We start from the raw sequence: 14,095 nt of genomic DNA, 5'->3' as shown, positions 1-14,095 counted from the left end.
GGCTGCAAAAACGTCAAAACTTTGATGAATTATATTTTTATTTAATTTTATAATGCAGGGCCACTCCACTAGATTCAGTTACCAATCAAGAGTGCAGAGTGACCATGTGATTGATCAAAGCTAATTTAGAAGTTTAAGACTAGAGAAAAGGCAACTTGTCATTACCACCCACTGCCAACTATTGGGCTACTCTTTTACCAATGAATAGTGGAATTGACCGTTGCATTATAATGCCCCCACAGCTAAAAGGGTGAGCATATTTGGATTAGCAGGGATTCGAACCTGAGACCCTCAAATTACGAGTTGGCCATGCTGGGCTTATCCTGAAGTAAAGTATATCATTATCATTCGGTTATGTTTCTCTTACCTGCCATTGTTCTAGTTGCTGAGACAATTCCACCTTTTGCTGAATGGCTTCCATCAGCTGGCTGTTAATCTGCATTACATCTATCCGAGTCTTAGCCAACTCAATTTCTACAGCATTTTTCCTATTTAGAAAAAAAACAAAGACGTAAATTTGTAGCAAGTTATTTCATATGGGGAATGTCAAACCCAGTCTTTCACTATGTGATACAAGATACCTAAATACATAACGTTTTGTAAAATATTAACCACTGACTGCTGGTTCACTGTGTATGGTGTGTGGCTTACAAAAAGTCTGTGTGCTTTATCACATGGGTGTTAGCAAAGCAGTACTGTAAAAACTTAATATATCACAGCAAGGTCTGTACTACTTTTAAATACCTTAACTTTTGTAATACAAGCAAAGAGAGCACATAGGAATATTTCAATTATAAATTTACTGTAGTGAAGTTGTCCTTATGTCACATGGGTCAGAAGATAAAAATGTTAGTGTCAGTTGGTAAGGATGTTTTTGTTAAGCCTATTGTGTCAAAACAAAGTCTTAGTTGGAAGTCATACAAGCCAACTTAATAAAAATGTTTAAATGCATTTTACAATTACGTCGTTCTGATTTTTAATTATATTTCTTATATAAACATATTAAAATAAATCGTATGGGTATATTTCACATCTACATGGCAATATTCACTATTTGTATACTTCTATTTATTGGTATTCAAAGAGAAAAAGAATTAGAAGACTTTCTCTATAGTCAAATGGATCTTAAAATTCGCGTTTTTTTTTTTTTAGTTCTTCTTAATTCTGTAAAAACCAGGAGTGTAGAGTCCTGGGGGGGATGGAGGGTATACATCCCCCTTCATTTTAGGTGGGGGTATGGTGCATACAATCATCCCCCCCCTACAGTTTGGTCTGTTGAATTGTTTTATTGCATCACAGGCCTACAAATTGTGTGTTTGTTCTTGTGATTCTCGTGTTCTTGCCAATCGAATTACATAATTAGGCCTAGATGTAAACTTTTTCAGTAGCCGAAATGTACATCTTTAATATAGGCGTGCTTCCAAGCATTTCGATCTAAGCGATAGTTCGTAAGTATCAGTCAGTAGGCCTAAGTATACATGCAAGTATCGTGGCAACAAGATTACTCTGTGACTGCATGTTTACAGCTTTCAGGTTCACGTAATCAGAGATTATCAATTTGCAAATTGAACAGTCCACATAAGTGGTTGCAAAAATCATCTCCCCATCGAGTGTAAAAAATCTACGCCCCTGGTAAAAAACTACAATAATGTTGTATATAATAATAACAAGTACAGAACATAGTTCTATTACAGTAAAGCTTTGTTAAAACAGCTAATATATGAAATTACAGAAACAGACTTGCCAATGACTGGAAAGTGGGAATCCTAATGTAAGGTAAACAGAGTTATGATTTAGTGTTTTTCTGGCATTTATTGGAAAAGCACTAATTTTTATATTATACATATGGGGGTGTATATACTAGTGGATAAGGGTTAAATCAAAACTTTGGAAACCTAAATAATAAAACAGCATTCTTCGTAGAAAGAAACACATACATATCTGGATTGTAGAAATGTTGGTTAAGGATAAAGTAACTAATAAATAAAGTTTAGAAAAACCGTGTTTAAAAAGCTGATGGTAGTTGTAGGGTTAAATTATAAATACTACTTGTATTTAAAGTTGTAACCTGAAATGACAAAACTTGTGTCACACAATAATGTCAGGAAAATCAGTTGAGAACAAAATTACAAACCCTATAATCTAAGCACTTTCACAAGGTGGGTGTTTGTTCAACAGGGGTAAACTGGAAAGGTTTTTATCTGATGAAGAAAGGTCCACCTTTCCAAAGTACTCGGGTTGTAGGGTTTTGTATTTTCAACATCTGACAACTTAAGCCGAGTTAATTTCATGAGCATTAAACTCCCGTAAAAACTGGGTTCTAGAGTGCAGTAATATTGTTCATTTAATTGTTCATGACATACGAACTTATCGTCTATGAAGTTATAATTAATAAAGTCACCTTGTTACTGCCTCGTCTTTATGAAGTCATAAGTAATAAAGTCACATTGCTACTGCCTCGCCTCTACAAAGTCATAAGTAATAAAGTCACATTGCTACTGCCTCGCCTCTACAAAGTCATAAGTAATAAAGTCACATTGCTACTGCCTCGCCTCTACAAAGTCATAAGTAATAGTCACCTTGCTACTGCCTCGTCTCTACAAAGTTATGAGTAATAGTCACCTTGCTACTGTCTCGTCTCTACAAAGTTATAAGTAATAGTCACCTTGCTACTGTCTCGTCTCTACAAAGTTATAAGTAATAGTCACCTTGCTACTGTCTCGTCTCTACAAAGTTATAAGTAATAGTCACCTTGCTACTGTCTCGTCTCTACAAAGTTATAAGTAATAGTCACCTTGCTACTGCCTTGTCTCGACAAAGTCATAAGTAATAGTCACCTTGCTACTGCCTTGTCTCTACAAAGTCATAAGTAATAGTCACCTTGCTACTGCCTTGTCTCTACAAAGTCATAAGTAATAGTCACCTTGCTACTGCCTTGTCTCTTACTTCCCATGCCTTCTTTACAACCTGGTCTTTTCCCATGTTTGTGTTTCCAATATCTTCTGCAAGTCGGTCTCTCTCCTCTTTCAGGGCAGCTAATTCTGCTTCTTGTACAGATACCTAAAGGTATTAATAACTGTGTTATATAGGTAGTCATAGTTTAACTGGTCAGCATGTTTTTTTTTTTAAATAACAGTGACTTACGATTACAGTACTTTACAACAAAACAACCTAATGTTGACTATTTTAAATCTGAGTTTAGTCTTAATTATTTGAAGTACAATTTGTTGGCATCTATGGTGTTTTGGCGGGTTTCTTTCTATGGCAAAGCCACATCGGGCTATTTGCTGAGTCCACTGAGGGGGAATCAAACCCCTGATTTTAGTGTATCTTAGAGAAATATATTGTCTTGGGTTCACATTTACGATAACCCTTCATTTATATATTGAGTTAAATCATTGATCATGTACAAAACAACTTCCAAAATATCTATATTCATGGAAAGTATATTACCAATACCATTTATTCATGTTTTTAATATATTAATTACGATAAAATAATTCTCAGTTATAACACTTCTGTAATTTCACATCTTCTCAGTGTACATACAATATTGCTCCAGTATATTTTTACACCTAATAACTGAAAGGGTTACACGACCAAGGTATTAAAAATAATGCACCATAACAGTTAAAATGCTTCGTACTTTTGTGGTAAGTTTTGAGATTTCTTCAGATTTCTTCTTCAATTCTTCAGTTTTGTCTACAAGGTCTTCACGGATTTTCTGGACTACACTGGACTCATTTTCAACTGTTTGGCAGGACATACATAACTGAAGAAAGTTTGTAAAACTTAGAAATAACACAATAAACAATACAAAGATATAACCCTAAACGTAAATGTTTGGTTACATGTTGTTACGAAATCTTCTATTAACTCAAAGAAAGTTAGTTTCGTCTTTCTCCGTTTGACAGCCGACTAAACACAATATGTTTTATGTTCTATTATTATACTTCTGTACAAAATATACTGGATAAGTAAATGTTACACATCTAGATTTATGTGAGATATAAAGTTTCAAAGAAAATACTGCAAACAAAAAATGCTTTTCTTCGGTGTTTATGATACGTAATGTATATATAATAAACTGTGAGAGGAATTTAACGGAAAAGTCCAACCTGGACGACTCTTCGCACAATTTTTCAACGTCACTAGGGGAGGTTCTTAAATAGTTTCATTATAATTAGGTCTCTGAGGAAAAAAGTCGATAACTGCTTTACATCGCACAAAAATGAAAAGTGTTATAAAATTATTCACTAAAATTTGAAAAAACAACAACAGGACCTTATTTATACAGTTGTGATTTTAAAACAACAACAGGAGCTTATTTATACAGTTGTGATTTTAAAACAACAACAGGACCTTATTTATACCGTTGTGATTTTAAAACAACAACAGGACCTTATTTATACCGTTGTGATTTTAAAACAACAACAGGAGCTGATTTATACAGTTGTGATTTTAAAACAACAACAGGAGCTGATTTATACAGTTGTGATTTTAAAACAACAACAGGAGCTGATTTATACAGTTGTGATTTTAAAACAACAACAGGAGCTGATTTATACAGTTGTGATTTTAAAACAACAACAGGAGCTTATTTATACAGTTGTGATTTTAAAACAACAACAGGAGCTTATTTATACAGTTGTGATTTTAAAACAACTATAGGACCTTATTTATACCGTTGTGATTTTAAAACAACTATAGGACCTTATTTATACCGTTGTGATTTTAAAACAATTATAGGACCTTATTTATACCGTGGTAATTTTAAAACAACTATAGAACCTTATTTATACCGTGGTAATTTTAAAACAACTATAGGACCTTATTTATACCGTAGTAATTTAAAAACAACAATAGGACCTTATTTATACCGTTGTTTTTTTCCTAAATCGCTTTCTTTACTGAGAAGTGGTCCTTATTTTCTTCTCAATAATGTACATTAATTATATATATTTATTAATTATCAACGAATTCAATTTTTGAGAAAGCTTCCAGAATTTTGATAAAGCGAATTTAATACAGAATTTAAAAGTGAGTTGCCCTTGTGGAAAATTATTGTGATGTTTCAGAATAAAAGTGACTAACTAATAGATAAATACACGATGAAATGAATTGTTCTGTGACTGAAGGAAACGCAAGTTATTCATACAGAGTTTGTTGCACATAAACGTTCAGGAATTTTGTCGTCACTCGAGCTACGTAAGTTACACAAGTATTTTTTTTTTTACTTCAATGAGTATAACGTGATGGAAAACACTGAAAATAACGACCCCAAAAATTGTTAAACGGAAAACTGATTTATCACAGAGAAAGTCTGAAACTTTATGAAAGAAAATGAAACGTCACGATGCAAGTTATAGAAAGAAAGGTATGGGCTTGTCTACAAAGTCATAAGGAAAGATCAAGTAAAAAAAACCAAGAACAAATCTGAAATACAAAAGTATATCAAACTGTTCGCCAAGGTCTTGACCAAACAGTCAGCCATTCGACAAGCAGGATTTGTACTTGTTCATATCAAAGACAAGAGAAATCAGCAAAACACTAGTGCCACCTATCACGCACTGATGACACTGCGAATAAATTGGGGTAAATAATTAACAAATTGTTTTTGTTTGTTTTTTGAATTTCGCGCAAAGCTACACGAAGGGTATCTGCACTAGCCGTCCCTAATTTAGCAGTGTGAGACTACAAGGAAGGCAGCTAGTAATTAACAAATATAACCAAAAATTGTTTGTCTGAAGTAATTCAGGCATTTGTTGTTTTTTTAAAGACGGAAGATGCCGGAGTTTTCTCGGGTAAATCACAAAAGAAATGTGTTATTTTGTCTTTCACATAAGAACAAGGTGTGAAAAATTAGGAGATAAAGAGTTTATTTATTCAAAAACACTTAATCTTGATTTAATAAAACGTTTTCAGTAAAGCAGTACTTTTTTATTAACTTAATCTTGATTTAATAAAACCAATAAAACAGTTAATCTTGATTTAATAAAACCAATAAAACGTTTTCAGTAATAAAACCAATAAAACGTTTTCAGTAAAGCAGTACTTTTTTATTAACTTAATCTTGATTTAATAAAACCAATAAAACACTTAATCTTGATTTAATAAAACCAATAAAACAGTTAATCTTGATTTAATAAAACCAATAAAACGTTTTCAGTAATAAAACCAATAAAACGTTTTCAGTAAAGCAGTACTTTTTTATTTTATTAGTATGTGGTTTGTTGCTGGAGTTTTGGTTAGCTTTAAATACAAATCAAACCACTTGTTCAACTAAATGAAAAACCTGAATAACGCTACACGATGGGCTATCTTTGCTTCGCCCACCACAAGTATCGAAACCCGAATTATAGTGTTGTAAGTCCGCAGTCATTCCGCTGTGCCACTGGGAGCGGATAATTTGTAGATAAATTGTTAAAACTCCATGCCATAAGTATGAATACGAAGAAACTATAAATTACAAGCAATCTTGGTTTACTGAATCAACATACCCGGACGAAACTATAAATTACAAGCAATCTTGGTTTACTCAATCAACATACCCGGACGAAACTATAAATTACAAGCAATCTTGGTTTACTGAATCAACATACCCGGACGAAACTATAAATTACAAGCAATCTTGGTTTACTCAATCAACATACCCGGACGAAACTATAAATTACAAGCAATCTTGGTTTACTCAATCAACATACCCGGACGAAACTATAAATTACAAGCAATCTTGGTTTACTGAATCAACATACCCGGACGAAACTATAAATTACAAGCAATCTTGATTTACTGAATCAACATACCCGGAAGAAACTATAAATTACAAGCAATCTTGGTTTACTGAATCAACATACCCGGACGAAACTATAAATTTCAAGCAATCTTGGTTTACTGAATCAACATACCCGGACGAAACTATAAATTACAAGCAATCTTGATTTACTGAATCAACATACCCGAACGAAACTATAAATTACAAGCAATCTTGGTTTACTGAATCAACATACCCGGACGAAACTATAAATTACAAGCAATCTTGGTTTACTCAATCAACATACCCAAACGAAACTATAAATTACAAGCAATCTTGGTTTACTGAATCAACATACCCGGACGAAACTATAAATTACAAGCAATCTTGATTTACTGAATCAACATACCCGGACGAAACTATAAATTATAAGCAATCTTGGTTTACTGAATCAACATACCCGATACAAATTATTCTTATTTTCTTACTCATTTTAAGTACTATTTGAATAAATATTAATATATCTGTTGTACAGTTCATACGTATGCATTGCTTGATATAATTCAGAGTACTTTTATTGGTGCCTAACAGATGGCATTAGTGAAAATACAAGGCTTTTTTTTTAATTCACAGAAAACGTCTTGATGAAAATAATACACCAGCTCTACATACGTATATAGACTGTGTGTGGCTATCAACGTGTCAGTTGACATAAACTGACCCGATCTTTAACTGAAAGTACGTTTTGAAACTTACAGAATCTGAGCAGTTGACCAACAGTTCTTGCATCAGAACTCTCAGTTCATGCAGAACACCACTGATCATGCCCACCCTGATATGGTGAACTTCAATATCATCTGGCGAAGGTGGTACTCCACTGTCAGCAGACAAGCTATCTCTTCGTCTCCTCAGGTCCTCACAGAGCCTCCGTAGTTGATGATAGATGTCGGCAAGTTCTTGTCGAAACTGAGATGAGAAAATACGTTTCATAACAAAATTACAAATAGATAACTGTACGTATAAAAGTGTTTTTAATCGTTTCATTTTATTTGTGACGAATTTACAACCATACATCTACTTTAATATAGATGTTTGTTTAAATTAAAATGTATGTTTAGAAATGTCCACAACTTACATTTCGAAATTCCCGCTTATTCACTAAAGTTGTACAAGATTATAGAGTGTAAGAATCAACGTGTGTATGTGCGTGTACGTTTATATTGTTGTACAGGCTGAAATTTCTCACACTAATAAACATAACCAACGCGACGCGCCAAGAAATAGAATATATCATTAGTCTGCCATATAAAAGATGCTATAAACTTCGGGAGCTATAAGTGTGGCCAATACGACGCTTATCAGACGTGAACTTCAGATATTTGACCAGGAACGTTTGTAAATTTTGAACGTTACAAACAGTTTAACTTCAGCTGATTCCCAACGAACATCGCTGTTTGCGCGAAAACATTATGAAACTGCAGCGGTGGAAAACTCGGCGTGTAACCAGCGAAGAAATATGAATATTGAGGTAGTAGCTAGTTATCTGTCTGTTAAAGTGAATTAATTGTATCGACATCAACTGAAAATTCATTGGCACATCGTGAAACCTCGTTAAAATATCAAGGAAGTGCCAGACCAAATCAAAGATTCGATATTGTCTGTAAAAAACAGTGTTCGTAGATCATTAACTGTAATAACCCTTATTGTAAATTATGTCATTATTTGTATATTAAAAAAGAAAACTGGGTGTATCCAGCTTATGGTACTTACCAATAAATCATTATTTAACCTAGTTTCAGGTGAGTCGAAATTATAATACGCTACGTAATATATCAAGTTATATTAGATAAAAACAAAATATCGTCTCATGTTTTTGTCGAGAAAGATTGGCGAATATTAAATCAAATTTCTACAGTGAATTTATTTTAGTTGTTTGTTTTGAATTTCACACAAAGCTACGCGAGGGTTATTTGTATTCTCCCGCCCGGCATGGCCAGGCAGTCACTCACACTCTCTGGTGTTTGGGTATATTTATGTGTATACCCAGGAGGGTCAGGTACACTCGACCTCTTCCTCCTTCCATGACTTTGTTGGGAGAGACCAGATTAATATATATTTCGATTTAAATACAGAATGACTGGAGTGATATCATAAATTTAGTCTGGTCCTTTTCAGGACAATGTCCATTTATATTGTTCTTGATTTTATTATTATTATTATTATTATTATTCAATAAGTCTAGAACGTAGGTGGCCTGTTTTATTTTATCTATATTCTAATACTATTATTATTATTATTATTATTTTAAATGATTTTGTCATAATGATCTAATGTATAGATTTAACGGGGAAACGTGTTTAGGTCTCTCTTCATCATATATGAAATACCTGTCTAGTTCGCATAGCAACTCATTTTTTCGACAATTTTATCACAATATTTTATTGTACTCTGTAGAAGTCTATCTGGTATTATTTGTGTTTGAGTAATTATGCATGAACTTTGATGAAGTGGTTTTAGGTACTCTGTATGCTGATGCAATTAGTGTATTCTATAATGTTTGAAGTTTCGTTTGAATTTGTTTTACACTTACATTGATCCATGTGGCCCGGCATGGCTAAGCGTGTTAAGGCGTGCGACTCGTAATCTGAGGGTTGCGGGTTCGCATCCCCGTCGCGCTAAACATGCTCGCCCTTTCAGCTGTGGGGGCGTTATAATGTTATGGTCAATCCCACTATTCGTTGGTAAAAGAGTAGCCCAAGAGTTGGCGGTGGGTGGTGATGACTAGCTGCCTTCCCTTTATTCTTACACTGCTAAATTAGGGACGGCTAGCACAGATAGCCCTCGAATAGCTTTGTACGAAATTCAAAACAAACAAACAAACAAACAAAACACTGATCCATGTAGGAGCTGCATAGTCTGTTTCAGGTATAATGTATGTCTTGTATATTTTAATGATGTTTTCTGGTGTTGTTCCGTAGTTTTTACCAGTTAGACTCCTAGCATAGTTTATTATTCGCCAAATATTAGTTTTTATGTTATTTACATGTTTTATCAATGCAAGCTTCGAATCATATGTTAATCCTAAAAATTTTGCAGATGCAGCAGTCTGGAGGCGTTCCCCATTCATACAGATTTGGGGTTGAACTTTTTGATACTTCGTAGATTTTGAAAATATTACTAGGTGCGTCTTTGCTGCATTTATTTTGATTCTATATTTTTCACAATATTCACATAATCTATTTAGTTGTAGTTGTAAGTTAGTGGCTGCTATTTCTGGTGTAGGGGCACTTTTCCAAATTGCTACATCATCAGCGAAATGAGACACGTATCCATGGTTTGGGTCTTTTAGTGGCATATTACTTACATACATGATGAAGAGAATAGAGCTAACCACCCCTCCGTGAGGGACTCCAGCTTCTGGAGTGAAGAACTCCGAGAAAGTTCCCTCTACGTTTACTCTGAATTTTCTATTTTCCAAAAATTTGATAACCAGCGAATAATTCCACGTTGTAGTCCCATTTCATACATACGGAACCGAAGACCATTGTGCCATACAGTGTCGGATGTTTTCTCGATATTGAGGAAGCAGGCGAGAGTGCATTCTTTATTATTAAAGCTGTTTATTATTGTTTCAGTTAACCTAATTAAGTGATCTGTTGTTTGTCTATATTTTCTAAATCCGTTTTGTTCTTCTGGTAATTTTGAATTAATCTCCAAAAATGTGGAGAGTCTATTGCTTATTATTCTTTCGAGAATTTTACCTCCACAGCTGGTCAGGCTGATCGGTCAATAACTGTTTGGTTTATTGGCTGGTTTTTCTTCTTTGTGGAACATTAAAATATTAGCTTGTTTCCAAGGAACTGGGATGTATCCAGAGTATAGAGATAAATTAAATATTGCTCATAGGTGGTCAAATAATTTTGGAGTGCCTTTTTTGAGAAGTATTGTTTGTATTCCATCGTTTCCTGGTGCTTTTTTTGTATTTTTGATTGCTTGTTCAAGTTCATTTAGTTTGATTTTTCTGGTGAGTAGTTGTGTATTGTAGTCATATGTATTGTTAGTGTTGCTGTTTATAATGTTGACTGGAAAGTGTGGTTTATATAATTCTGTTATTTGTTACATGGTTGTTTTATTGTAGTAATGGCTGTTCGTGTCGGTATCATTGTGTGTTTTAAATGTGTTTTGTAATTGATGTTTGAAGGCTTCTGCTTTACCTTTGTTGGTTTGTGTTAAGGTGTTCTTATATTCCAGTGTTTGGTATTTTCTTGTCGTGGGTTCATTTGTGAATCTTCTCAACTGTAGCCAGAACTTACTAGGGTCGGTTTGTTCGTTTAGTTGGGAGCACAAGTTGTCCCATTTTTCTTGTTTAAGTTGCTTAATTTCTGATCTAATTTTGTTTCTAATGTTGTTAATTTGTGTTTTTATTTCTTGTTCTCTTGTTGCCATGAACTGTCTTCTTAATTGTCTTGGTTGTTTTATCATTGTTAATAGTTGTTTGGTTGGTTTCCATGTATTGTTTGTAGTTATATATTGTTATTTTGGTGTCCGTAGCTGCTTTTTGAAGGCACTCCATGATTGTAGCAATCAATTTCTGATTCGTTATATGTTGTATGTTTAATTTTGTCTGGTAGTTTTCTGTTTAACATTTTTTGAAATTCTTGCCAATTAGCCTTTTTGTAATCAAATTTGTTCTGCCTACTGATTTTATCTTTATGGGGTTGAGATCTAAAACATACCATATTGGGAGATGGTCGCTGTCAACATCTTTTCCCACATAAAAATTTATTAACTTTTGCCTCATATTGTAAGAGGTGAGACAGATGTCTAGGATATCATTGGAGTTTGTTGCATAGTTAGTATGGATAGGTGTATTGTCATTAATAAGAGATATACTGTTATTATCTATGAATTGTAATAGGTGTCTGCCATTGGAGTTTGTAAAATTACATCCAAAGTTCTTGTGTTTGGAATTCAGATCACCTATTACTATTGTATTTAGGTTGTGGGAAAAGATATTGTATATTAGGTTTATGTCTTATAATCCTGCCATTGTTATTATCGAGTGGTTTTCTAATAGAATATCAACCACTATATTTTCATTGTTACTGTTTATTTGGATTTCAGTAACTGAAAGATGGTTTTTATATGATAACATAATTCATATGTTGATGTCATGATTATTTCTTCTGTCTTTTCTTATTGAAGTATAGTTACATATTTTAAATCTATTCTCAGGATAAATTAATGTTCCACTTATGATAAAAATATCAGGGTTCATATCTGTTATTAAGTCTTCGATCTCGTGTTTCTTGAAGCAAGTGCACCTTGGACGTAGCCAGGTGGTTAAGGCGCTCGACTCGTAACCCGAGGGTTGCGGAATAAATATCTAGACAACAAATCAAAACAACCCAACAGGGTAAACACGGGCCGCCTTGTTACCAAAATGTGCCTTTTTTATTTTAATATGGAATTTATAGAAATTATTCGGTTGTTCTAGTACTTGTATTGTTTTTTTCGCATAATATACGGTTAAGTTCTAATAGCCTTTGTCCTTTGTCATTCTCTTGATATAAAAATGGTGTAGGAAGCAGGTCCACTCTTTTTCAGTCTGTCCGGTAAAAATGCACAAAAATAAGACATTACTTAATTAAATTAGATAAAAATGATGGTCAGCACGTGTAATAATAGGATAGATAATAATCATTAAGCTCTCTTCAAACGTTATACCAAAGACAAATAGGAGTGCCCTCTACCGTTAAAATAACCAACCTTCAAATTTTCCTCGCTTTCTTGAGGCAGAACACCTGTAAACGGAGACAATTCGGCTTCATCGTACTCTGTTTCATCTTCGTCCAGGTCGCCTTGGAAACCAACAGAACCTGAATATGTAAATGGTCTGCTTTGGCCAAACTGTGAACGTAAGAAACGTAAATTCAGAAAAAATCACGCGTGATTTATATTTATGAGCATCAAAAACTGAAAATACAAGAACGAACATTACTGAAACTATGGTTGTATATCAAACAATGTTTAATCAATATACAGTTCGGTTTTATTGATCGTACGAAATGATTGTTTGCAACGTTTTGTTTCTGGTGTTTCAAAATGTACACTTTCTTTACATGAACTTATTACCAACGTTTTGTTTCTGGTGTTTAAAATGTACACTTTCTTTACATGAACTTATTACCAACGTTTTGTTTCTGGTGTTTCAAAATGTACACTTTCTTTACATGAACTTATTACCAACGTTTTGTTTCTGGTGTTTCAAAATGTACACTTTCTTTACATGAACTTATTACCAACGTTTTGTTTCTGGTGTTTCAAAATGTACACTTTCTTTACATGAACTTATTACCAACGTTTTGTTTCTGGTGTTTCAAAATGTACACTTTCTTTACATGAACTTATTACCAACGTTTTGTTTCTGGTGTTTCAAAATGTACACTTTCTTTACATGAACTTATTACCAACGTTTTGTTTCTGGTGTTTCAAAATGTACACTTTCTTTACATGAACTTATTACCAACGTTTTGTTTCTGGTGTTTCAAAATGTACACTTTCTTTACATGAACTTATTACCAACGTTTTGTTTCTGGTGTTTCAAAATGTACACTTTCTTTACATGAACTTATTACCAACGTTTTGTTTCTGGTGTTTCAAAATGTACACTTTCTTTACATGAACTTATTACCAACGTTTTGTTTCTGGTGTTTCAAAATGTACACTTTCTTTACATGAACTTATTACCAACGTTTTGTTTCTGGTGTTTCAAAATGTACACTTTCTTTACATGAACTTATTACCAACGTTTTGTTTCTGGTGTTTCAAAATGTACACTTTCTTTACATGAACTTATTACCAACGTTTTGTTTCTGGTGTTTCAAAATGTACACTTTCTTTACATGAACTTATTACCAACGTTTTGTTTCTGGTGTTTCAAAATGTACACTTTCTTTACATGAACTTATTACCAACGTTTTGTTTCTGGTGTTTCAAAATGTACACTTGATTTTACATGAACTTATTACCAACGTTTTGTTTCTGGTGTTTTCAAATGTACACTTTCTTTACATGAACTTATTACCAACGTTTTGTTTCTGGTGTTTCAAAATGTACTTTCTTTACATGAACTTATTACCAACGTTTTGTTTCTGGTGTTTGAAAATGTACACTTTCTTTACATGAACTTATTACCAACGTTTTGTTTCTGGTGTTTCAAAATGTACACTTTCTTTACATGAACTTATTACCAACGTTTTGTTTCTGGTGTTTCAAAATGTACACTTTCTTTACATGAACTTATTACCAACGTTTTGTTTCTGGTGTTTCAAAATGTAC

At 33.4% G+C, this 14,095-nt stretch overlaps 1 protein-coding gene across 2 annotated transcripts in view; it reads right to left on the bottom strand.

The window, feature by feature from the left end:
* LOC143256295 (bicaudal D-related protein homolog) overlaps positions 1-14,095 on the bottom strand; it is a 67,472-nt gene that overhangs the window by 1,813 nt on the left and 51,564 nt on the right. For both annotated transcript variants that reach the window (XM_076513351.1, XM_076513350.1), the window contains 5 exons: positions 12,524-12,664; positions 7,511-7,720; positions 3,647-3,772; positions 2,924-3,060; positions 368-488 (listed from right to left, as the gene is read on the bottom strand). In XM_076513351.1, coding sequence (XP_076369466.1) covers positions 368-488; positions 2,924-3,060; positions 3,647-3,772; positions 7,511-7,720; positions 12,524-12,664 — 735 coding nt within the window. The remainder of the gene's footprint in view (positions 1-367; positions 489-2,923; positions 3,061-3,646; positions 3,773-7,510; positions 7,721-12,523; positions 12,665-14,095) is intronic.

The sequence above is a fragment of the Tachypleus tridentatus genome, chromosome 7, assembly GCF_004210375.1.
Source record: "Tachypleus tridentatus isolate NWPU-2018 chromosome 7, ASM421037v1, whole genome shotgun sequence".
In the NCBI taxonomy this organism is placed as follows: domain Eukaryota; kingdom Metazoa; phylum Arthropoda; class Merostomata; order Xiphosura; family Limulidae; genus Tachypleus; species Tachypleus tridentatus.
This window is presented reverse-complemented; position numbering and strand designations above follow the sequence as displayed.